Genomic DNA, 26,641 nt, shown 5'->3' on the forward strand with positions numbered 1-26,641 from the left:
GAGATGTGGAAAGGAACAGTCTTAACTGGTAAGAGGCCATCCTTGCTTTTCCTGTTGCTTGGATTGTGAATGGAAATGCCATATTCTCCAGACCACCATATGGCTCCTCTGTCACTCTGCTTCCAGAAGGGTGGGTTTTCTCAACTCTAAGCCATTCTGATGTTACTGGCTTTGCCTGATGATTCCACTGGCTCTTGTAAGAGCAGAGTCTAGCTCCAGCACATCACTGGCTATAATTTCTTAGGACTCCAAATCCCATTAGGTAGCTCCGTGCTATAGGCATGGGTTCTTCCAGAAAGTGGTCGCTTTTCTGATGAGAGAGTTGTTGCTATTCCTTTCTTCAATCTCCTGTTGAGTTTGTAGGTGTTCAGAATGGTTTGATCCCTATCCAGCTGAATTCCTGAGAGGAGACGAAATCCAGGTCTCCTACTCCTCCGCCATCTTCAGTATCAACCATGTTCTTAAAGATTTTATTTTTAAGTAATCTCTACACCCAACGTGGGGCTCGAACTCACAGCCCCAAGATCAAGAGTCACGTGCTCCACCAACAGAGCCAGCCAGGCACCCCCATTCTGTTCTTTTATTTATTTTTATTTATTTATTTATTTATTTTTAAAAAGATTTTATTTATTTATTTGACAGAGAGAGACACAGTGAGAGAGGGAACACAAGCAGGGGGAGTGGTAGAGGGAGAAGCAGGCTTCCCGCCAAGCAGGGAGCCTGATGTGGGGCTCGATCCCAGGACCCTGGGATCATGACCTGAGCCGAAGGCAGACGCTTAACGACTGAGCCACCCAGGCGCCCCCATTCTGTTCTTTTAGATTGCGGAAGGTTATATGTGGAGTCCTTTTCTCTTCCTTTGTTTTCTTTTACAGCAAGGAAAAGATCAAAAAGGAATGTTCAGCCATTGTTGAGCATTTTGGGAAGAGTGAAAACCTGCTTCCTCCATTTCATTTGCAAGGAGAAGCTCCTTAGAAGCGAGTATACTTGGAAGCGTCCACAGTTCTGTGGAGAGAGAAGGTGGTGATGGCAGATTCCAGGCAAAACTCTGAGGAAGGCGGGGTATGACTTTGCCTCCTTTCCACCTTTCCCTTTCCTCTCAGTTCTTTACTCTTTCCTCTTCTCTTCCCTATTTCTCTCTTCTCTAATACTTCCCTTCGATTCTGAGCCAGTTTCTTTTACTCCCTTTATATATTAGCTCACAGCAGTTGAGAAAACAGGGACACTCCTTTCAAAGAGATCTATTTTCTTAAGGACTCTGGACAACAGAGCCAAAGCCATTAACCCTCAATAGTGAAACTTTGGCTTCAGGAGGAAGGGCATTTATGAGCAGAAAGTCTTCTCAGGAATTGTCTGTTTTTAAGATCTGCTCACTGCTTATGGGGCAGAGATGATGGATGCCCACTGTGTGCCAGGTGCTGCTATCAGACACACAGGTGGATGAGTGATGTCGCTCGCATTTTGAGGACCCGGCAATGGCAGGGGAGGGGGCAGACAAGCATAGGAATTAGTAGTTACAATATAGTATTGTAATTGCCTTCCTGGAGGCACGAACCGTGTGTTGCGTTCAGGTAGTCGGGCATGAGAACAACCAGGGAAACGTCCATACCCCTGGAATCGGAGACTTGGAGGACAAAAATACACAAAATGAGACAACATGAGAGTTCTGGAATGAAACCACCCTGGGAGTTTGAACTCTTCATGACCAGAGTTGAGTTAGACCTAGCTCTGTTTCTGCCATTTTTGTTTTGGCTTCCTGTGGCTTCCTTCCTTCAGCTTCCTTCCTCTTGTTATTCAGCTGGCTTCCATGTCAGCCTTGCTGTCCTGAGTGTGAGATGCAGAGCTCAAGAAATATGGCCTAGAAAGGGGGAGACATGATTGGGCTGCAGAGTAGACAGATTTTCCTTTGGGTATTCCAAGTAGCATCGTCTTACAATGTTAACACAGTTTTATTTTATTTTATTTTTATTTATTTATTTATTTAAAAGATTTTATTTATTTATTTGAGACAGAGAGAATGAGAGAGACAGAGAGCACATGAGAGGGGGGAGGGTCAGAGGGAGAAGTAGGCTCCCTGCTGACCGGGGAGCCCGATGCGGGACTCGATCCCGGGACTCCGGGATCATGACCTGAGCCGAAGGCAGTCGCTTAACCAACTGAGCCACCCAGGCATCCTGTTAACACAGTTTTAGACAGGAGACTGTCCCGGGATCTTTTCTTTTCCTAATTTGCCTTTAGCCATTTGTAATCACCACATCTGCCTTGTCTGCAGTAGTCACAACAAGAAAAAAGCTTCCCAGTCTTTTTAATGTCAAAGTCATAAACCATGCCTGGACAAAGCAGAAAATTATATCACTACTTTATTTTTATTGTTAGCATAACTCTTAATTGCCTTCCTTATCTTCATGCCTGCCTTTTGTTGTCCAGGACGAAGTTAACAATGTTTAGAAAGTCAGTTCAGAGGTAAACTAATGATGTAGTCATAATAGCAGATATGGGCATGTTGTTGGCATTTAGCGAATGTCAAATACTAGTTTTCACAATAATAAATTTGGGGGAGGAACAAGAAGTTCCTCTGTGGGAGAGGCTCTTGTCCTTCGTAGATAGCAGTATTCATTTCTATTGCAATAGGAAATATGGCTTCCTGGCCTCAATTATTAACTTCATCATTCAGCCTGCTTATATTTGAGGAAGCTTGGCTTTTTTTCCAGTAGGGATAGTAGCCATGATATAAATCCTTTCTCTTCTTGTAATCAAAGCCCTTTGTGGCAACCTCCATGCCAGTAATCCCTGAACCCTTCGGAATCAGACCACTCGGTTGGTGTTGATCTGGTTTTTAGGCTTTCCTTCCCTCCATGCCTTCAGATGCTACCTATGCTGTATCTTCATTTGACTTTGACTTCTGTTGAGAATTCCGACTTCTGTGATGACAGGAGCCACCCTTCATTTATTCCTGTTGGGATAATTGGACTAATGGAGGGAGGGGCTCCGGAACAGGGCTGAGTACCACCCCAAGGTGGGGGTTTCCCCAGTTCATCCTAAGACGCCTCCCCCTTTCTAGGATTCGTTGTTTGAATCTGACTTTCTTGGTCTTTTGTCTTATTTTCGCTTTGATGGCACAACATTGAAGAAGGAATTGATTCATTCAAAGTTATTGTCAGTTCTGAGAGATAGTGAAGGTATTGGAAGGTTGACTGCATTCTACTTTATTTCCTGTGAGTGTGTGTGAAGATTTTTCTGCAGAAAGTCACCCAGAACCCTTCAAGGGAGTGACTTGCTATCACTTCACTATGAGAGGCTGAATGGGCAGCCTGAGGCCTCTGCTGCCCACTGGGCAGCCTCCAGGTAGTTTTCTAGAGGAGAAATTGCAGAGCTCCCTGGACTTCTTGCCCAGGTTTGTTTGAGGAAGAGAGTTAAACAGCATGCAAATAATTTGAATTTTATTGGGGAAAACACAGTGAAAGATTTTTCTGAAGTCAGACTTTTTTTTTTGGCCTATAGGGCAGATTTAATTTTTCTCTTTTACTTTTGGTTTTTAATCTTGTGTAGTTATTTTTTTTAAAGATTTATTTATTTATTTGATAGAGAGAGAGTGAGAGAGAATGCAAGTTGGGTTGGGGGAAGAGCAGCAGAAGAAGGACAAGCAGACTCTCTGCTGAGCGTGGAGCCCGAAGCGGGGCTCAGTCCCATGACCCATGAGATCATGACCTAAGCCAAAATTAAGAGTCAGACGCCTAATTGACTGAGCCATCCAGGTGCCCCAATTCTTCTGTAGTATTTTAAAGATAGCAATGAGAAAGAATTATCCCTGGACCATTTCTCCCATTAGGTGTGACTATGAGGAAATGGTATGTGGCCTTAAGGAGAACGTATGGCAGAGTCATCCAAAATGCTGACTCTGTCCCTCAGGGCTCTGTGGGTGTGGCAAGTTTCTTAAACTCTCTGTGCCCCTACTTCATCTACATGATGGAGACAATAATCTCTTGGAGGTTGTGGTGATTAACTGAGATCATTCTTGTCAAATGCTTAGAATAGTCCCTGGTACCTAATAAGCAGTTCATGGTTATTATGTGTGATTATACACTAATTCTTTTAGATCATGTTATTACATTATGAAAGAATTGAGTTTCTTGGTACACTGATGTGGTCTTAGAAAGTTGGAACAAATGTCCACCCAGGCAAATGTTTAATGACTACGTGGCCATTACTTGGCCGTTTGGATCAGAGAAGAAGGCCAACCTAGCAACTTTTTTTTTTTTTTTATCAAACTCAGTTTGTCACACTGATTGGGAGACTGTAGGGCCCCTCCAAAGCTGAGTGGGCAGAGCCTGAATGGCCCTCTACATGGCTACAGTCACCTTGAGTAGCTGCTCTGGTGTAGAGGATATAAAATTTTGCAAATGGTCTTTTGTAAAACATTATTGGAAGGATGCTGGACTATTAGCCAGCCCCACCACTAACTAGCTGTGTGTCCTCTGGGTCAGACCAGCTATTCATTCATTCATTCATTCATTCATTCATTCACTCCATTTGTAAAAAATGCTAAGATATTTTAAAGTAAATTAAAGATATTTTATTGCACAATTTCACAATAGCCAAGACATGGAAACCACCTAAGTGTCTGTCAACATATGATTGGATATATAAGGTGTGGTTTGTACGTTCAATGGAATATTATTCAGCCATGAGAAAGAAGGAAATCTTGCCATATGTGACCACATGGATGGACCTCTAGGGCATTATGTTAAGTGAGATAAGTCAGACAGAGAAAGACAAATAATGTATGATACAACTTACATGTGGAATCTAAAAAAGCCAAACTTGTAGAAGCAGGGTGTAGAGTGGTGGTTACCAGGGACAGAGGGTGGGAGAATTGGGGAGATCTTGGTCAAAGGGTACAAACTTACAGTGAGAAGGTGAATAAGTTCTGGGGAATCTAATGCACAGCATGGTGAATAGAGTTAACACACTGTATTATATACTTGAAAGTTCCTGAGAGACTAGATCATAAATGTTCTGAGCACAAAAAAGAAATGGTAACACCAGTGGAGGTGTTAGCTGACTCTAGGGTGGCACCAAATAAACACATTGTACACCTTAAATGTTCACAGTGTTATATGTCAATTATATCTCAACTTAAAAAAAGATATCTTGACATTCCACCCCTAGTATAATATGGCCTTCCGTCCCCTCCATTCCCCCCAAGAAAGGAAGGAAGGAAAGAAAGAAATTTCCCCAGGTAACCAAAATAACATTATCATAACTAACACAATTAATAATATGTCTTTAATATCCTCTCATATCCAGTTCATGTTCAGGCTTCCCCAGGTATGGGTAGGTCGGACACCGCATTTACTTTATGTTAGCGCAGTTGCTTTGTGTGGGGAATGAGGGGTAGTACTAAGTGGTCTCTAAGGCTCAGTGTTCATGTTTTAATACCTTTAACCAAGTGCAGCTCTGATGCTGTTCATTTCTCTCTTGTTCTTGGACAAGGAGGACACAAAATATATAGACATCAACTATGGCTCTCTAGCACAATGAGATGGAAATGTGGAAATTGCTTGGCTCATGGGATCAGTCAAGACAGGTGGGGAGCGCATGTCACACTGGGTTGGGCAGACCCAGCGTTAGGTAGGTTGTGCACTTGCCAGAAAGAGTTTTAGGCCCAAGAGTGGCTTACATTTTTTGTGCTCCATAAACGTTCAGTGCCATTAACAATTACAAGGAGGACTTGGGCAGTCCTTCTGATTTCATTTTGTTTTGTTATCTGAGACTCTGGTATTTTCTTCAGAGAGACTGAATGCTGGGTCTCTCAGGTTACCTGTCCAGGGGAAGTCCCATTGTTCCAGAACAAAAGAGTGAAAAAGTCCTATAGTGACAGCCTAGGGGATCTTGGGTCCTCCAGCCTCAGAGATCACTGGCCTGTTGGCACATTCTTGTCATCGTGCAGGTGTCCCTGTGAAGCCACTTCCCAGCCTCTTAGCCTTCCACCCACAAACCTGCCCGGGACCACCTTGTTATGTGTGTGAGGTATGAGGGCTGATTAGGAACACGCTCTTCCCACCGGTGCTCTGAACCAGTTGAGAACTAGGGTTGAGGGGTCAGGCAGGTGGAGACCAAAGTAATAACTATTTCTGATAAAAGCTAAATTGGAGGCTGTGGTATGTGACAAAACCTTAGGTAGGCTTCCAGCAGGTTTCCAAGGGACAGAGGGAGAAGGGGCTGAGCTTCCAGCTCTCCCATTCCTCCCGGCCAGCCAGGCAAGTGCCCCCCTCCTGCCCTGTGGAGGAGGAGGTGGGAGGGGACACAGGGAGGAACAGCCACAGAGAAAGGGACACCAAGAGCGTGAATGATTCTTCCCCCTTACAGTAATCTTCTTGGGACCTGGCATTCCCCAGCATTGTGGGTGCCTTGTGGGCTCCTTCCCTCTATGTCAGCTTCATAGACTAATTTATTTTAGGAGAGAGAGAAATGAGATAAGTTCTGATAATAGTATTGTTCAATAAATATTGTCATTCATGAGATACACACTCCCTGAATAGATAAATATTTAAAAAAAAATTCAACTTCAAAATTTCCCCCAAACTCTGAATATTTATTGCATGAATGAATATACCAGTCAACTGTTTGCATTTGGGAGGCAGAGATTCAGGATGGATGTGTGTGCGTGCACACATGTGTGTGTGTGTGTGTGTGTGTGTTGGGGAGGGAGCAGAGAGGAAGTGGGATGGAGAGCCAAGGCTTTCTGAAATATTTATTACCTAGAGGAATTCCGGGCTTCTCTGAAAGGGTGCCCATGCCCTGAGTGTCCAGGAAGTCAGCTCCTCTGACTGACAGACCTTTTGCCCCAGAGCGTGCCAGGAACCAGGGCAGAGACATTGGGAACTTGATGTGCCAGGAACCAGGGTAGAGACATTGGGGACTTGAGGCAGAACATGTTTTGGGAGCCTTTTCCTTTCACAGGTGACCAGCAATCCCCTCATGGAGGGAGATGAATATTCCATTGTATGGATATGTCCCATTTTTTAAAAAGATATTTATTTATTTATTTGAGAGAGAGAGAGAGAGACAGCACAAATAGGGGGAGGGGCAGAGGGAGAGGGAAAAGCAGACCCCTGCCGAGCAGGGAGCCCAACCCCAGGACCCTGGGATCATGACCAGAGCCAAAGGCAGATGCTTAACCGATACCCAGGCGCCCCCAAGGATATGTCCCATTTTGTTTATCCAATTCATCTGTCAGTGGACCCTTAGGTTGCTTCCCCCTTTTGGTTTTTGTGACTAATGCTGATATGAACATAGATGTACAAGTATCTGTTTGCATTACATCTTTTCAAAGTAAACTTTTTTTTTAAAATGTAATATATGCATTACATTTTTGGTGACCATAACATACTTCCAATTCACATTGAACCTGAACTTGTTATCCAAAACCCCTAAAGTTTTAAATGTAACGAGTATAATGGATTTTGTCATTGATCCTTGTCCTTTTTGTTCTGAGTTGTTAATTTTTGTGCACCTAAATTGTATATTTAATATTGTTAGATGGAGTTTACCAAATCAGCCTGTCAAGACCTTTTAGAATTCTGAGTCTTTCATCTCGTTTAATTTTGGGTCATTCACAAATACGATCATATCTTCTATTTCTCTCTACAAGCCTCCAAGAGCTGTGGGTGCTGCTGGAAACTTCCCCCTGGTTGGCATCTTTCTCTGGGTGTTGCTGTGCTGTCATATACCCATTTATACAACTTTTCTCACCTCTGGTTCCATTCTTCATTTTGTTCATAAGGAAACGTATCACCCTCCAACACGCATGTGTGCACATTTTCATGCTCTAACAGTCTCCAGACTTGCTGACAATAGGGCTAAGCCAGACTGGTCATGCATACTCTTAAGTTTTTTGGGGTAGGGGATGGTAGCCACCGGAAAGTTGTAGTTGAGCGAGGATTAGCTATTCTCTTACAGCCTCATGACCAGCTTAAATGACAGCAAGTTTCCGAACAAATTCAGCATCAAGACACTTCTTAAACAAATGGGTATTAGCAGTCAGGCAGAATCTAGTCCATACGTTCCATTCTGTCACCTGAAGTTCCCGCTCTGTGTCCTCTTAGGTGCTCTGACCACCACTTAGGATGAAAGCTTCTCTTGAAGCAAAGTTGCCAATATTCCAAAAGCAGGATTCCATTTCCATTATGATAGGCATCAGGCAGTCCAGAAATCCTCCAAACCAATGGCTGGACCATTTTGGGATCAAGTCTAAGGGTACAGGCCCTGGGCCTTGTCGGATGGAGTCTTGTACCCTGTCGGTTCAAGGATAGAGACTATCTAAACTGTTTTACCCCATTCTTTTTTTTTTTTTTTTAAAGATTTTATTTATTTATTTGACAGAGACACAGTGAGAGAGGGAACACAAGCAGGGGGAGTGGGAGAGGGAGAGGCAGGCCTCCTGAGAAGCAGGGAGCCCGATGCAGGGCTCGATCCCAGGATCCTGGGACCATGACCTGAGCCGAAGGCAGGCGCTTAACGACTGAGCCACCCAGGCGCCCCTGTTCTGTACCCCATTCTTAATGCTCATCGTGCTAATTAACCTCTGATTTCACCAAGAAAAAAAATCATTCCTCACATTCATTTTGCTAGTCAGCAGCGGAGCTAATATTACTCAAATATAGATAACAGGAGTTGTTCTAGTTGGCTGTTCCTGGAGTAAGGACCAGCTCAGGATGCTGAGATATAATTTATATATAGTAAAGATAACAAATTTCAGAATTTTTTAACCTATCTAAGGACCCCCTAGATCAAGATGTAGAACATTTCCAGCACCTTTGAAAGCTCTCTGGGACCCTTTTCCTCAGTCAGAATAATGCCCTTCCTTCTCGAAGGTAATCACCGTTCTGACCGGTTTGAATTTCATATAATGGAATCATACGTAAGTTTTGTGAGTTTCCTTCATGTTGTATAAATTGTTCATTTTTTCCCATTGATCTATAGTGTTCCATTGTATGAAATTTAGATACCCATTCTATACTTGGTAGACATTTTATTATTTCCAGTTTGAGGCTATTGTGAATAAAGTAGCTAAAAACATTCTTGAACATGTCTTGGTGAGTTATTGATTAAGGTAACTAACTGTCCCTAGAATTGGTTTATAGTCACAAATACAGAGAGAACATCATATTGTTCATAACACATGGTTTTGAAGTATATTAAATGGATCATACAAAACTGTATCAAACAAGGGAATAGAGTCTAGTATGTTTGTATTTAGCAAAGTATATGTTGGAACAAAAGGAGATCACTGCTTTTGTGCTCCTTGACTGTAATAAATATTCTAAGTCAGAGGGTCAGCTTCCTGAGAGCCGAGATTCTCATGTGAAAGTATGTTGTTTCCTCATGCCTTCTCTGGAAGGGTGGGAAAAAGACCTTTTCATTAATTCTGCAAATAGGCATCATTTTCTAATTTTAGGTTGTCACTGTGAAAAAAAAGTCATGAATTACTAAAAAAACTCAGAATATCAACTACTTTTGGGGGTCCCTGCATTGGAATGAATAAGGTTTTTAAATATTCATTTATGTTTTTCTTTCCATGTCGTTTTGGGTATTGTGATGAAAAGAAAGTATTTGCTGCTGATTTAGAATCCCTGAATACTCTTATAAAAATTTAATTCCACCCATATTAACTAGGCTTTCAAGGCTTTTTTAGAGGGCCTGTTTTCCTCTAATAGGTTACTAGTGGGAAAATCTGTTAGCCTAGAAAACTGATGGATGGAAGCAGAATAGGGAAACTGAACTCCGGCTACCACTGTGAAGAATCAGGTTAGCACTCCCCTTGACGAGAATGGAAAAATATTCTGGTGCCCTGTAACACACATGCACATTGAAGCTATCACCACCACGGCACCTAACAATATTTCTTAACAACCGTACAGTGTAAACCAACATTACAGATGTCCTGTTCTGGGAGTCTTCCCCCCACACACACACCTGCACGCATACCTAGGTGACACCTACACAAGGGCAGCGTCGAAGGTTTGCGTGTAACACCAGAGCACCAGGAGCAACCAGATGTAGGGCAGTCTGTGAGGGAGTGGTTGAATGATGCCGTCCTTGTGCAGTGGGTGCTGTGTGGTTGTTAAAAGAGAGTGATGATGTGTGTTCTGACGTGGAATGGTGTCCAGGTACATTGCCGCGTGAAAGAAACAAGCTGGATGGGGCGCCTGGGTGGCTCAGTCGGTTAAGCGTCTGCCTTCGGCTCAGGTCATGGTCTCAGGCTCCTGGGATCGAGCCCCGCATCGGGCTCCCTGCTCAGCGAGGAGCCTGCTTCTCCCTCTCCCTCTGCCTCTCCCCCAGCTTGTGCTCTCTCTCTTTCTCCTCTCTCTCTCAAAATAAATAAATAAAATCTTTAAAAAAAAAAAAAAGAAACAAGCTGGAGACTGGTGTATTGACTATGGTATCTTTATGTAAGAAAGGTGGGGATCTGGAGATATATAGGGGAATTTGCTTATATTTGCATAGAGAAACACTGGAAAGATAAACAAGAAACGACTACAGACGCGGATCTGGAGCAGTCACTGGGGAACGCAGGGGTTGGGAGTAGGTGTAGGAATGGCTCTGTCTGCATGTATCTTTTTATACTGTGTTGACTTTTGGAATTCTGCCGAAGACAACCCACCGACAAAAGTGAATCTGTCTGGGCATGCCACTTGACATTGGACTAGACCAAGAGCCCGTGGCAGAGGGAAGCCGGTTGAATGCGTCATGAAAGGGTGAGGTCATCCACTCCATTTCCTTTCTCAAAAGCTCTCAAGTTCAGTCATTCAATCACAGGGGCTTACTGAACCAGTCTGCCTGTGTGATGTGCCAGGCACTATTTTAGGTGCTGCCCGTGGGAGCCTTAGGGTCCAAGCTTTCATGGAGCTGCTTGAAGGGACAGACAACAAGGAGATGATGAGCGAGGGGGAGAAGGCTTATGCTTCTGGGCCCCGGGGAAGGAGGTGAGAGCAGTTCCCACTGAGGTCAGGAGGGAGGTTAACTGCTGATCTGTATTCCTGCGTGTCTGAGCTGAGTTTGTGTATAATATTGTCACCATAGGATAATAAAGTGGGGTAAATTTTCACTTTCATTCTTTGGCTACAGCGATCAGGATGTCATTTTACATAATCTCATTATCCCTTCAGTTAAGTTTCAAATAAAGAAACACATTTTAGCAGTCACTGTACCCCAATCTACTACTGTGTTGGTAGGAGACCAGAATTTAGGTGAATAAATCAAAAGTTGATTTGACCATTATAGTTTGTCTTCACAACAGTGGGGCTGGATTTGGGATCATGTTATCGCTATGATTTGTGACTATAACCATAGGTTATTAAACAGAAAAAATATTACTCTGACAAGTCTGTTATTTTTTTCCACTCAGAAAGTGGCTAAATGTAAATCGTCTCTTTACTGTGACGTATTAGTTATAGCAAATTGAAACACGCACACCCCCCAACATAGTGCTCATGTTCCACGTATCTTCAAGGCAGTTATTTTCTGAAAATACTGTAGAGATGTTCCCACGGTAGATGATGTAGATATTTGCAACATTTCTCCTCTGTTTATTTTTTTTTCTCATTCTGGTCTTTTAACTGGCAGATTTCTCTTTCACCGTTTCTGAATCAGATGAAATATTAATACGGTTATTTTTTAAAATTTCAACAATGACATGATTTTTTAAAGGGAGAGATCTTTATTTTGTCCTCTCTGCCTTTCGGTTCCATTAAGTTTTGGTGAAACTGGAGAAACAGAGATCAGAGGCCGTAGGAAATTGTGACGGTCAATGTGCTTCTCGCATCTCCACTTCTCCGACCGCTTAAGTCTTGCTCAGATTTGATGGAATAAAAACACGGAGACTGGCAGCCAGAGTTGGGAGTCTGGAATTTTCCTGGCAACCAAAGACCAAAATACAGATCTATCTGGAGCCAGCATATTCACAAACAATCGTAGGTTTGTGATTTAGTGAAGAAAGCACCAGAAGTCAGTTTTAAGTTAAAAAAAAAAAACGCAGAGTAATGCAGATCCTTACTTTATAATCCCAATAAAGTGTTCTCTGTAGAATAGTAAGGAGACGCTCAGGGGTCCCAGGGATCCTCTGTCATCCTAGGGGATGCACAGAAATGTAATGGCCATGGAGACTTGTCAGTGTGTTTTCCTCTTGCCCACTGCTTAAGAGACTTGGGTCATCTGGGAGGACTGGCCATCTGGGGACTTTGTCAGAGCTGTTCTCTCTTGGAATCTCCGGGCGAACTCAGGAGGATGTGGTCTCTGCTTCCTGGTAGGTGAGCTCTTCCACTCTGCCGTCTGTCCTGGCCTTACAGGAACGTGTGACATCGCTGGGCCTGGCTGTGGGAGTCACCGGAGCTGCTCCCTGATGGTGTGACCGTTCGCAGTGTCCGTTGTTAGCACAGCAAGGCTTTGCGCAAGCGTGATGCAAGGAATCTGGGCACCGAGAGGGTCTACGTCTGGTGCTCACGCTAGGTTGTGTTTTCTTTCAGAAGTTCATTTCCAGAGAGGAAATAAGAACCACAGGGATGCAAAGGTGAGAACGGACGATGGAGCAAATTCTCTGATGCCTTTTGCCGTTTAGGGGGATGTTTGTAGAGTAAGTGTATCCAAAAGCGGTGCAGCAGCCTGTGAAATCCCTCATAATTTTGGGGGTGTTCTACCCCTACGACTGTGGCCCCTACAGGCTTCTGATAGAAGACTAGCCACACACAAAGCCAAAGCGTTGCTTTGCCACGGCAGCTTTGGGGGAAGAAGTTTGTTGCCTATCATAGAAACCAAAGAATTGCTTTTCTTGGAAGCAGCTCCGTTTTCTAACCACACAGTAAACTGTTCTCTGGTGTCCACTTTGCGCGAATATTCTCAGCCAACACTTCTTATATCTTCTGCACACAGCATGATCCCTGGCTCCTTGCTGAGTCAGCGAAGGAAGACGAGTGTATGTTTCAAACAGTTTTAGTGTTCCGCCAAAGCCCAAATTCTTTTAATTTCATGACAAATAAATTTTTCATATTTTACCGAATTGACAATTTGTTATGTCTGGCCTGTTAAGAGGTTTTTTTTTTTGTAATGAAGACTGGAGTTTATTTTATTTATTTATTTATTTATTTATTTGATGTAGTGTTCCATGATTCATTGTTTGTGTATAACACCCAGTGCTCCATTCAATACGTGCCCTCTTTTTTTTTTTTTTTTTAAAGATTTTATTTATTTATTTGAGAGAGAGAGAATGAGAGAGAGCGAGTACATGAGAGGGGGGAGGGTCAGAGGGAGAAGCAGACTCCCCGCTGACAGCAGGGAGCCCGATGTGGGACTCGATCCCGGGACTCCAGGATCATGACCTGAGCCGAAGGCAGTCGCCCAACCAACTGAGCCACCCAGGCGCCCCAATACGTGCCCTCTTTAATAGCCATCACCAGGCTGACCCATCCAAGACATGAACAGACATTTTTCCAAAGAAGACATCCAAGTGGCCAACCAGACACATGTTAAGAGTTTTTTAAACTGCTGCTGGGCATTTGACCATATTTGTGGGAGTCCCAAGGCAGTCCGACAGAATGGGTGTAAAATACGATAGTCACGAGGACAACAAAAATAGCTGATATTTGTATATTGCATTGGTGTTCACGACAGGCAATTTCTGTGTCGCGTGTGTTATTCAACAGGCGATGGATTGGAGGACAGGCCCAACAGGCTCAACAGGCCAACTTGAGTCAAGGAGCTTTTATTTCTAACCAGTTGCAGTAATAGGTTCCTTTCATGTTGGTGAGAAGACTCAGAGGGCAACACTTAGCAGTGACATGGACAAGGAACAATCTGGGTGGGCTGGGGAGAAGTGGTGTACACTACACCAAAGAAGGCTCATCTCTTGGCCAAATTCTGTTGAGCAAACAGTGGCTGAAATTTGTGGCAGGAGCAAACTTATTTCTTGCCTGATTTGGTTAGGGAAACAAAATAAGCACTAAGAAGGTTTTCGTTTTTTGTTTTTAAGATTTTATTTATTTATTTGAGAGAGAGAGAGCACAAGTGGAGGGAGGGGCAGTGGGAGAAGAAGAGGGAGAGGGAGCAGCCGACTTCCTGATGGGAGGCGGAGGCTCCATCCCAGGACCTCCAGATCACAACCTGAGCTGAAGTCAGACGCTGAATGACTGAGCCACCCAAGTGCCCCTTTAAGAGGTTTTTAACAAAATATTATATGTATATAAATGTATCACATGTGGGTACTTATTAGTATTTATTAGTAAATTCAGTCATATGTTTATATTCAGAAGTTGCTCTTTTTAAGTAAACAAAATTCATAACCCACCAGCACATTTTGTATATATATCAACCGATTTTCTCATGTCTGAGGTTGCTGCTGGTGTTTTCACTACCAAGTTCCTAGTGTCTTCCCCCCCCGCCCCCAGCCTAGGGCCCATGACTTGAAGGATGTGATATTAACACTGAGCTGGGTTCTGAAAGCCTGGTTAAAATGTATCTCAAAACAGTAATAAAGCTCACTGGCTGTTCCCTGTCTTCTTCCCATGATTGTTGAACGACTAAGTGAGAAATTAAGATGATTGATGTGCAGACATCTAGCACAGGCCTTGGCAGATGGGTGTTCAGTAAATTGGTATTTTCCCTCACCCTCAATAGTGCTGTGTTTTCCTTCCTCCCTCCCTTTCTCCCTCCCTCACTCCCTCACTCCTTCCTCCCTTCCTTCCTTCCTTCCTTTCAGTAGGCTCCACGCCCAACATGGGGCTTGAACTCACAGCCCTGAGATCAAGAGTTGCATGCTCTCCCACCTGAGCCAGTCAGGTGCCCCTCAGTAGTGCTTTTCAGGCTTCCCCTGAGTACTCTCAAGTGCAGAGAGTGGTGAACACATGAACTCGGGCGACTCTGGGTGTCTCACGGACTCCCATTGAGGAACACCGATGTTCTAGGAAGATGTGCCATTGTAACCTTGTGGCTCCACCTACTTCCAGGCCCACGTACTATGGTTTGAGAAGTTTAGTGTTAGTGGCTTGTGTTGGACAAGTCAGAAGGGAGTGGTCAATATATTCACCCCAAATATGTTTTGTCATGTTTGATATTCTTTGGAATTTGGCCACTTATGTATGGTTTATAAGGCCATTCTCTTAAGCAGGTTAGATTGAAAAACACACCTGTGCCCCAGTCATTCTGGACATCGGGCGGGGAGTCATCATTCCTAAATTCTGCGTTTGCGTGTATAGCTAAAATGTGGAAATCTGATGAGAACACACTTGTACTTAGTGTTCTGTGGACTTTAGTTACATGCAGAGCTTTAATGGTGGATTTCTTATTGAAGGGTAAGATAATGGGACAACATTTCTTTACTCAGATAAATGAAAATAAAAAAGAAATCCTCCTGCTCATCTGGGCATTTCTGTAGCAGCTACTAATTATAGATGATCCTCGATTGCCCATGAACTCAGGGATTCTTGTAGATAATATAAATTCTTTGATAATCGAAAATTTTCACTTCGGTTGTTTCTTCTTGTTTCTATGGAACCAATCTTATTTTAAAAACAACTTTTGACAGAAGAGCTAACATTGTGGGCAATCACCACATGTTCTATCGAGGTGTCTCATTTAATCACTGCTTCAGCTCTGCAATGTGGGTGTTACCCCCCTGTTCTAGATGAAGAGACAGAGGTTCAGGGAGGTTAACGCAGGGCCACCCACTGAGTCATAGAGCTGGGCTCTAACCTCACCTCTCTGACTCAAGACTCATTCTCTGTCTCTCAGACTACTACCTATCCACTGGTAGGAAGATGGTCAAATGTCCTGCAAGATAGGAGGAGGCCCAGAAAAGGCTAACATAATCGTGAATCATCAATTCCTGAGTGACCAATAATTAACAAATATTTGAGTTAGCTTTTGTTTCTTTATACAAAAGTATTGACAAGTATTATAAGGAGCAAATGAGTTAATGGATTAGAAATACTTTGGTAAGTACAACCAGCTCTAAATATACTAAGGAGGATTGTCGGTCCCTTAAACCTCTGCCCTTTGAGAAGACTCTGTGTCTGGGACTGTGCCTTTGGCCCTTCTGAGTTACAGGATGGTCACTATGATAGCTCCGAAGAAGGGAAAATTTTTCTGACAAAAATATAACACAATATCACAACCAGGATGTTGATATTGATACAGTCCACCCATGTCATTTCTATGATCTGCTGATTTTGTTCAAATATTTTTAAAAAGATGTATTTATTGGGGCGCCTGGGTGGCTCAGTCGTTAAGTGTCTGCCTTCGGCTCAGGTCATGATCCCTGGGGTCCTGGGATCGAGCCCCGCATCGGGCTCCCTGCTCTGCGGGAAGCCTGTTTCTCCTTCTCCAACTCCCCCTGCTTGTGTTCCCTCTCTCACTGTGTTTCTGTCTGTCAAATAAATAAATAAAATCTTTAAAAAAAAAAGATGTATTTATTTATTTTGAGAGAGAGAAAGAGAGCGCATGTGTGAGCAGGGGGGAGGTGCAGGGGTGGGGCAGAGGGAGAGGGAGAGAGAGAATCTCAAGCAGACTCCACACTGAGCGCAGAGCCCATCATGGGGCTCCATCCCATGACCCTGAGATCATGACCTGAGCCAAAATCAAGAGTTGGATGCTCAACCGACTGAGCCACCCAGGCGTCCCTCTTCAAATATTTTTTTAGAAAAGTGCTTTTAAAATGGTGAAGTAAGATTGGGGAGAAAAAACAAAAAGCCAGATTGTAGGCTCCTGTGGCAAAGGTGGACCTAGAACTTGGTGAAACTGTGTTGGGGCGAGGCTGGTTTCCAGCTGCAGAGCAGAGCTGAGTGTGGGACGATGAGGGGGTCCCCCGTGGGGGAGGAGAGGTTTCCCAGGGTGGCAGGCTTGGGGCTGAGCACAGTCTGTTTGGCAGCCCAGAGGCAAGGACGGAGGGTTGTCCTGCCATTTCCAGGGCTGAGGCAGCCACTGGTGGGTGCCCTGACCACTGTGACCTCCCTGCTCCAGCCACGCGGCAGGAACAGGTGCCATGGTTTAGGCTTACAGGGGCCCTAAGTCTGGTCTGCAGCCAAATCCCAGACCACACCCGCCACCTTCCGAACCAGAATTTCCAGAAGCCTTGAGAATTAGCCTGTCTTTGTCCTTCTTTCCTTTTGTGTGGTTGTTTTTCTTATTGGATTCAGGCGAGCAAATAATGAGGTATTGGAGGGCTGGTGGTGCCCTTTTTATTCATGATTTAGCAGTCTCTTAACCAAATCTCATCGGCATTGTGCAGCCCACACAGCATCGTGCTGGAAAGGTGGGTCATTAATGCTGATGGAAATGAAGTCAACTTCTCCCTAGGGAGACATTTCCAGGGAATGAGGACCCGAAGCTCCCCTGATACTGAGGAGGCGGGGTGAGGAGAGGATAGTGGTGCGGAAGGCAGGAGCCCGTTATGTTTCTGGGACCCTTGAAGCCCAGGGTCCCACTGAGCCGAAGGAGCTTCTCTGAAGTGGGAACATGGCCTTGTTTCTATTTAGGGAGAGAAAAAAACCACCCAGCGTTTTTACACTCCCGAATTGAATCCAGCCTTCTAGGTTAGAAGATAGAGGTTCCCCCCCCTCACACAGTCCCCCTTTTCCAACTTAAAAGCCTCTGGGTTTCAGCCTGTATAAGTAACTAACTCACAGTTAACTCTTAACTCTGAGCCAGGCCTTCCCTTAGCGATGGGCAGGCTGCTGGAATTACGTCACTGCTTTCCGCTGGGCCCTCGCCAAGAAAGGCAACATTTGCATAATATTCCCTTATTTGGTTGGCCACCTTCTGCTATAGATCTGGAAAATAAAAGACACACCTTTCACAGGAATTACTAGTTCTTAAACAAATAACTACATAACAACTGCTTACGATGTGGGAACCCTGAGAACTTTTTCCAGGAAAAGCTAATATAATAAAATGCTTTGGCAAACGTGCTTATAGTATAATATTATTTAATAAGATTTTAAGAATCCAGTTTTTAAATTTGCAGCTTCTGGAGAAAATAATGTTTTATTTTACTTGGAGAACTATTTAGTTGAAATGACCCTTTCAAGGGATTTGGAAAATGCACATGTTCAATTATTCTTTCAAGCCTTTTTATATAATCGGTTCTCACAGAACCTTGTTATTCCTGGCAGATTTTTTTTTTCTCTGTTCTCATTTTTTTGGTTTACCAGGTTAGTCTTTTTTTTTTTTTTTTAAGTATTGAACATTTTCTTCAGAGCATATTCTGATATTTAAGGAAATGGATGAATACCAGAAAGAAAGGGTGGTGAAATTCTGCTTCATTGCTTTGGATTTTTCTTTGGATCCAAAGATATGTCTCAATGATTCCAAATGTTCACATATTAGTCAGCAACCAGATAATTAGTTTTTTTAGATTATTGCAGAATGTCCATTATTATATAAATACAGCTAGTCTTGAGGGCTACACTTGCCTCCTAGATTTTATGATTACTTTCTCGAATGCTTTTGAAAACTTTGACTCTCTATATAGTACATGGAGGCTTGCTTTGTAAATGTAAGAAAGTGTGCTTCCCCCCACCCCTTATGTGATAAAGACTTGAAGAAGAATATGAAAATTGGCTCTCATCCTCTGACATAACCACTGTTAAGTTATAAAAATATATTTTCCAGGCTTTTTCTATGCATAGTTAACACAATTACTTTCCTATTGTGTATTGTTTCTTGCAGTTGTCATTAAATGACATATCCTGGGCATTTTCTCATATTGTAAATCTTCCCCCAATACTGTATATGCCTTTTGAATCCCAGGAAACCCAGTCCTAGCTTGAAGTGTGCACCATGACCCAGTGTGCCCCCACCTCTGTACTGACCGGGGCCCCAGCATGTGTGTGGGTCAGGGAGGGGGTCCCACTTGCCTTCCCAAAGTCAGAGTGCCATAAGCATCCTCTCATCTCTCTCTGCTCCCTCCCTCTCCTCTTTTTCTTCCATGTGTGTTTTCCTATGTTTATTTTTAGTCTTTCTCATTTGCCAGTATCGATCCAAAGCTGGGGACTGAGTGGCCGTTCACTGATCACGGAGTCTGCTTGTGGGTAAGCTCACTGCAGGCTGTGGGGAGCAGGCTGGCTCCTCCTGGGAAGTTAGCCCCGGCCTGCATCAGTATGTTCCGTACACGGGCGGGCCAGCTGCCTTTATGATTCTCTGTCACGTTCCCTTTTGGGCCCGAGATCATGTGTTCTTCTTGTTGACTTGTAACAGGAAACAGCACCTCATTGAAGATGGCGAACCTGTATTTTAGGGGCTGTCATGGGGCTGGCTTTGCCTATCAGGTGACCGACCATGTGAAACATGTCCTGGCTCTTTGACTAGAGCGTAGCCACCCAAAGCCTGAGGGTCCACAGGTCAGGAGCTCACCTGACTGCCAGGCTGCTGGCCAAGGTCCCTTAGCTTGTAAGTCCCTGGGAATCAGGAAACGCAGGGCTGGAGCACTCCTCCCCACAGCCTGGGCTCCCCACCCACCTCTCCACTTGCCGGATGGGTCTCCGATTTCTTCCTTGATTGCTTGTGTAGAACAAGGACAGACACGTTGAAAAGGCATAATTTGGAGCTTGACTGCAAGTGCCCATTTAACGTGAGAGGTCTCTGCCTTTCTTATCCTCCCCGTTGTCAAGATGCAGCCTCTTTGGGCTTTTGGGCGTGTAACTCCCTTTACTGAGGTGCGAGGGCGTGTAAAGATATAGACGACATGCTGTCCACGCGCTTCCCCATCGTTGGTCTCTCTGGGTCTAAATTTGTCAAATGCATTGATGGTTTGGGCCCTGGTGACACCCGTGAACCTCTGTGGCCTGTACACAGCATCCCTGTGTCCTTTGATTCTTTCCCTCCTGTCATTAAAACCCTTGCTTCTCCTCCTCTCTCCTGAGTGCACCCCTTTTCCTCCACAGCTGCTCCACCTGTCTCCTTCCTTCCTCCCTTCATTCCTGGGCTCAGTCTCACACTTTGACTGCACAGCATTCGTTCACTCGTTCATTCATTCGTGAGTATGCCAGGCCCGTTGCTCGAGGCTCAGTGCACAGTGATATGCACAGTGAATGAGCCTGATGCTCATTACCTGGGGAGTCAGGGAAGCTGGGAAGTAGCCAGGGTAGGGGTCGCAAGGGTCAACAGAAACCCAGGAAAGTGGGCATAAGTCCGTGCAGGAGTCAGGAAAGCCATCAGTGGTGAAGTGACACCCCTTAAAGCGTTTGCGAGGCCAGTGTGGGGCAGAGGGAAGGGGACGTGCAGGCAGAAGGAACAGCACATGCGGAGGCTGGAGGCATTCACAGTGTGGCGTGTTCGTGAAAATGCACCATGCGGAAAGCAAGGTCGGAAGTTGCCCTGGGAGAAAGCAGGCTGTGTCCACACCACGAAGTCCCTTGCAGAGCAGAAGGGTAACAACAGCTAGGACTTCCATGGTCCTTATTAGGCGCAAGACACTGAGCATATTTACAGACATGGGTTCCTTTACCCCTCATACCAACTCCAGAGGTAGGAACTGTTACTGTCTTCATTTTACAGAGGACAGAGCTAAGATCAGAGGGGCTGGGATGGGCAGAAGGTCCTCCGGACAGAGGGTGGAACCAGGCTTCGGGCCAGGGAGTCTGCTGTGTAACTGCACGGCCAGAGCTCGCTCTCCCCGAGGCCCAGTGGCCACGTCTTACACTCGAGGGCTAGACTTGTCCTGCGGGCTTTGGGCAGCGACAGGAAGGGGTTAATTGGTGGGGAAAAGGATCTGAAATTTGTACAGATCATTCTTTAGAGACAGATGGAGATTTGATCTAGGAAGGCTGCTTAGAAGGCCCTGCCGTTGTTGTGTGGGAATCTGGTGGAACGTCTTGTAGAATGGCTTTCTCAGAATTCTACATCCCAAAAAGGCAGCTCTGGGGCCTATATTTAAACCAATGCTAGTTTATAATGAAGCATGCCTTATAAGTTAATAGAATTGAATGTGTGAATTCAATAATCAATATGTTTATGTGATTTTGCTATACAATAAAAAGAATTTTTTTTTTATTAGAAACTTTTCTTGAGTCACTTTGGACCTTCCTTCCACTTCTAGGTCTGATGGGAGGTGGGCCGTTTTGCTAACAGTACCTCTGGGGAAGCCTCTAGTTCCTCTGTGATGGGGTCCCTAACTGGTACCTCTACCAGGAGTTGGTTTTTTTTTTTTTAACCATTATTTAAATTGTAGTATGGGGGTGCCTGAGTGGCTCAGTTGGTTAAGTGTCCGACTCTTGGTTTTGGCTCAGCTCATGATCTTAGGGCCATGAGATCGAGCCCTGTGTTGGGTTCCACGCTTAGTGTGGAGTCTGCTTGAGATTCTCTCTCTCCCTCTCCGTCTGCCCCTCCCTCTGCTCACGCATACGCTCTCTCTTTCTCAAATAAATAAATAAATAAAATCTTAAAAAATAAATTGTAAAATATACATAACATACACTTTACCATTTTAACCATTTTTATACCTACAGTTCAGTGGCTTTAAGTACATTCACAGGGCTGCACAACCATCCCCACCACCCATCCCTAGACCTCTTTTTGTCTTCCAGAACTGAAACTCTGTACCAATTAAACAGTAACTCCCCGTATCCCCTCACCCTCCAGCCCTTAGAACCCGTAGTCTGAGTCTAATCCTTTTTTTCTGAGGTTTTTTTTTTTTAAGATTCCACATAGAAGTGAGATCACTCAGTACCTGTCTTTCTCTGTCTGACTTATTTCACTCCACGTAATGCCTTCAGGTTCCATCCATGTTGCTGCAAATGATAGGTCTTCGTGTTTTCTATGGCTGAATATTTCATTGTATACATACACGCCACAACTTCTTATTCAAAGATGGTTACGTTTCTTTACCGAAATTCTCTTGTCAGGTCAGGACTTTTTGTTTTGGGTGCCTTTTGGGAGGATTAATATTTTCTTGGTTTGTTTTGAAGGTGACAGATGGAAGTAGGCGAGTAATTGGATGTTGAACGTTGTAAGTATTTCCATCTAAATTTTTGTACCATACTTTGAACTTGAATTTGGGGCGAGTCGTTACAACTGTTCTCTTACTAGCACCCCATTGTGTGACCTTGTCAGCCCCTTCCCATAGGCTTGCCAATCCTCGTTCCTAGCAGACCCGGCTCTTCATTTCCTCTGCTCCACGTCCTATTACTATAGAATTGGAAGGAACCACACAGGAGGAGGAATGGACTTAGGGGAAGGCTAATGGGTTCACTTTCGCGGTGTCTTGACTTTGAGATGTTGGTGGACCATCAGGCGGAGGTATGTAGGTGGGTGGATAGGAAGATCTGGTGCTTAGGATTGACCTGAAGCTGACATAGCTCTGGATGCCATCCTAGTGCCCAGGAGAATGCGGTTGCCCGAGAGAGAGAAGGCACAGAGGGGAAGACCTTCCTCTTCTTTGTCTATTCCTGTATCCATTTTGGGTGACAGAGTGAACAATAGGCCAAGATTTAAAGGTGGCCTCCAACCCGGAGCTGTGTCCCGTTCCTCTGTCTTCCTGTGCACAGAATCCAGAGAGGAAGAGTGGGGTTTCAGGAGACATGCTGGGGAGATGGGCTGAGGCGTGGCAGCTACGTGGGCCAGGGGAGAGGAGTCTGCAGAAGGGGCTGGGAAGGGGGTCAGGGGAATAACTGTAAACCAGGGCAGGTGGTGTGCTGGGAGCCAAAGGGAGGAGGTTGGGGGAGGTGGGAGGGACCACATGCTTGACGAGGGCCCACTGCCCATCGGCTGTGAGGAGGCCCTCGTCATCTCTTCCAGAATTGTTTCAGGTAATGGTGGTTTATAATCCAAGATGGGATCCTTCCAGCGGGCTCTCTCCTTAGCTCTTGAATTCCAGATGCTCTGTCAGTCAGCACATGATGCTTCTTATCACCGTTCCTTACCAAAAATACCCTTCAGCAATTCAGAACACGTTCTAAACACTTCGGTGACACATTTTAAGTACCAGTATTTGAACTCAGACACATCTCGTTCTCTCTGGAGGCAACTTCTCAAAACTCATGCTACCCTTATTTTAACAATAAAATGGGGTACACTTTTATTCCCTGGGACTCCCAACCCCCAAGATACTCGAGGAGCGGGAGTTGGTAGGATCACAAGTAACATGGGATAGTGACCCCGAGACACTGGGGGACCTGGGGTAATGCACAGTAATATCTGTGGGTTTCCTTCAACTTCTCTCCTCCGACTGTCCTTTAACCCACTTCCCTGAGCCTCAGGGCTGTCATGGATTCTACGCTTGTTCTAGCTGTTTCTGAATGTGTTCCACTGACCGTTGATAATAATAGGTACAGTGTATTGAGTGCTGGCTGTGTTTGGGGCACTGTACCAAGTGCTTGACATGTATTATCTCATTTAATTCTTACACTATAGGGTAACACTATAGGGTAACACCCGATGGGGTGAGTGTTGTTACCCCCGGTTCCGGATGAGAAAACTGACTCTAGAAAATTGAGGTAAGTTTCTTGAAGCCGGTGGTTCTCAAAGTTGAGCGGACATCAGAATCCCCTGGAAGGTTTGTTAAAACACGGGCTGTCTGGCCCCACCCCCAGCATTTCTGATTGGGGAGGGAGCTCTGCGATGGAGCCGGAGAAGTTGCATTTCTTTCTTTTTTTTTTTTAAAGATTTTATTTATTTATTCATGAGAGACAGAGAGAGAGACAGAGGCAGAGGGAGAAGCAGGCTCCCCGCGGAGCAGGGAGCCCGATGAGGGACTCGATCCCAGGACCCTGGGATCATGACCTGAGCCGAAGGCAGACGCTTAACCGACTGAGCCACCCAGGCGTCCTGAGAAGTTGCATTTCTAACAAGTTCCCAGGTGCTGCAGCTGCTGGTGTCAGGGACCACATTTTGGGAACCGCCACTCTGAGCTGCTCATCTAAATGCAGGACAGGGATTCCCACCAGGGCCTGGCTAACTGCAGGTGTCTCTTCCCTTTACGGGAAGTACAGCTTCCCAGGAACCGTCGAGGAGGGAAGCCGGCTCACTGCCCTGGATGGACTCAGGGCTTCCTAGTAGAAGATTCAAGTGAGGGGTCATCTCTTTCAGGTGAGCTCCTGGCATGCGTGGGCAGGTATCCTGAGGCAAAGGGAACGGTTGGAGGCAGGAGCTATGGGAGGGCACTGTCCATACAGAACTTAGAACAATAGTAACATCAACTAAAAGTGAGTCTGCTTTATTATCACTGTCTCCTGGCAATTCTAAACAGTGCCTGTGATAAATACGCTTCTCCTCCACTCCCTTTGTATGCCACTGCCTGGCAGCTAAAGATAAAAACACCCGAACACCCTTCCTTGTTGGGGTTCTGGGAAGCTCAGGGACCTTGTCTTCGCTTCTCTGTTTTCCATAGGAGTGAGTGCTCAGTCCACATCGAATTGGTCAATCCTTCCTCCTTCACCTCATTTTTAATGCTAATAACCTACTTGAAAATACTCAAGGAAGAAATAAAAGACTACAGAGCCCTACATTTGGTAGGCAAGTTGCATAGCCGTGCCTCACTTTAGCTCTCTCCGCTGACCCCCGGACAAACACGAGCCCTTTGAATTCTCACAAAGACCTTGTGAGGCAGGTTCTGTGTCCCCGTGTCACGGGGTTAGTTAAGTGACTTGCCAAGGTCAGACAGCTAGTAAGCGGGCAGAGGATTCCAGCCAAGTAGCCTCGCTCAAGCCCCATGTGCTTAACCACCGTGCCCTGCTGCTCTTTGAGCCGTCAGTCGGTGCTCTGTAAGTGCACACTGGAGGGACACACGGGAATAGGCCTATTAGATGCCAGTTGGGGTGGGTCATTCACTCTACAAGGTGGTTACTCTGGGTCCACTCAGGATGGCAGAAAATCCCTCCACGATGCATCCCCGTCTTTCTCACGGGCTCTGCAGTGTTCACCTCCACTGTAACGAAATGTGTTTTCCCTGGAGGGGGTGGTTGCGGGTATTTATAGAGCGTCTTATAGCTGAAGAGCTCCAGAAGCAACAATTACCTCTTTAATCCTCTTACCAATTCTGAAAAGAGGGAAATGAACTGGCACAGCCTGCCCCAGCTCCCTCTCCTTGTTTCCCTCCACACCTGCCCCTGTCTCCAGAATGCTCAGCAGCAAGGTGGGAAGAAGAGGGGCACGGCGGGGGGGGAGGGGCAGGGAGTAAGTCGTTTCTTGGAGTCCCATGAGAGCCGGGGGACATGGGGCCTCCTGGTGGAGGGCTCAGGGCAGCTCCCCTGCATCCCACTTTCCTTTGTACTGCCTGGTAGCTAAATGGAGAAATAACCTTCTTCCTGCTAAAGAAAGCTCACCAGCCCCTTTCACTATTCTCCTTCCGCCCAAGGGAAGAAAGTTTGAATAATAGAATTTTTTTTTTCCTTCTCAAGCAGTGAATTCTTCTGTCTTGGCAGCTACAGTGTTCAAGACAAGCTATTCAGAGGAATAGCAGAGAAAATGAAAGGGGATGAGGTTCTGGGAAACTTCTTTTCAGTGTGAGTGGGTTTTTTCCATATGCGCATATATATGACACACGTATTTGCATCTCTGCAGCCTACTGGGCATGCATGATAAATAGCCCGTGGTTGTGACTGTCTTTTGTTATGCGGATGTAATTGAATTCAGTGGCAGCACCTGAGGATATACTGTGAGGAGATAAGGCTTATTTTGATCATCTGAACCCACCAATGGATGCCGTGATGGTGATGGAGGGTTCCCTGTTTATGCCAATATTTTCTGTTACTAAGGGTAGAATCAAGCGTGGATGAGTAAGATCTGCTCTTGCTTGGATTTGGGAGATTTTCAGACGTTAGGATCTCCTCTTTCAGGGTTGTCAATAATCATTTCCCTGGCCAGATCACGGGGCTCGCTAAGTGTGCAAAAGAGATAATGTAGTTAGAGAAATTTCACCCTTAGCTTCCTGTTCCTTTTATCTCGTGATCCTTCATTGTCATGTCTGGCTGGATCAGCTTCTCCTGCCTGCCATTAACCATCTCTTCCCGGCCACTGTGTGCGTGGAGCTGGGGGAAGCCCCCAGATTCCAGACTTTGGGAGGCTCCGATCTATCTTAGTTGAGGGAGCCATCATTCAGTCTCATGCTTTGTTTTAAAATTGTTTTTGTATTTTTAATGAGGTGATTTCATACCTGGGTAACAGTGATGGCTCCAAGTTCAGGCCGGTGCAACGTCCTGAGACCGGAAAAGGGCAGGGCACAGAGTCAGCATTCTGAATGCTTCCTTCTGTGCTCATCCATGCACCTGTCACCCATGAGTTTGGCCATTGGAAAGACATAAATATTGCACCAGCTGTGGGCTGAGCTCTGGCTTGCCCCCCAAGACTCCCACCTCCTCCCGGGTCTGGCCCCAGCCCTGCCGTCCCTTCTCCTCTCCTCTCCTTGCGTGCCTTCCTTCCCTGCAGCCAACAGTACCCAGTCACTGGATAAAACAGGAAGAAGGATGAATGAATTAAGGCCTTTGAAATTGGTCATATGGTACTTCTACCTCCTTCCCTCCAGGAAGGCAAAGATCAGAGACTGGAGAGCTGTCATTATCCTCCACATAATTATACGAGAGAGCCAAAGTTCTTGGAAACGCCAGGAAAGGCAGGGAGCTCTTCCAAGACGGCCGAGGGAAGCCAGCAGGGACATTAG

At 45.2% G+C, this 26,641-nt stretch overlaps 1 protein-coding gene across 2 annotated transcripts in view; it reads left to right on the forward strand.

Moving 5' to 3' along the window:
- The window catches only part of CAMK1D (calcium/calmodulin dependent protein kinase ID), a 394,045-nt gene that overhangs the window by 56,994 nt on the left and 310,410 nt on the right, over positions 1 to 26,641 (forward strand). The window contains exon 1 of one of the 2 annotated variants that reach the window (XM_081820588.1): positions 12,065 to 12,571. The exons of the other annotated variant lie outside the window; for it this stretch is intronic. Coding sequence (XP_081676714.1) covers positions 12,564 to 12,571 — 8 coding nt within the window. The 5' untranslated portion in view covers positions 12,065 to 12,563. Of the gene's footprint in view, positions 1 to 12,064; positions 12,572 to 26,641 lie in introns of those variants that run through there. 2 annotated transcript variants of the gene reach the window in all.

This window comes from Leptonychotes weddellii, chromosome 5, assembly GCF_054177405.1.
Source record: "Leptonychotes weddellii isolate Sample4059 chromosome 5, ASM5417740v2, whole genome shotgun sequence".
Lineage (NCBI taxonomy): Eukaryota > Metazoa > Chordata > Mammalia > Carnivora > Phocidae > Leptonychotes > Leptonychotes weddellii.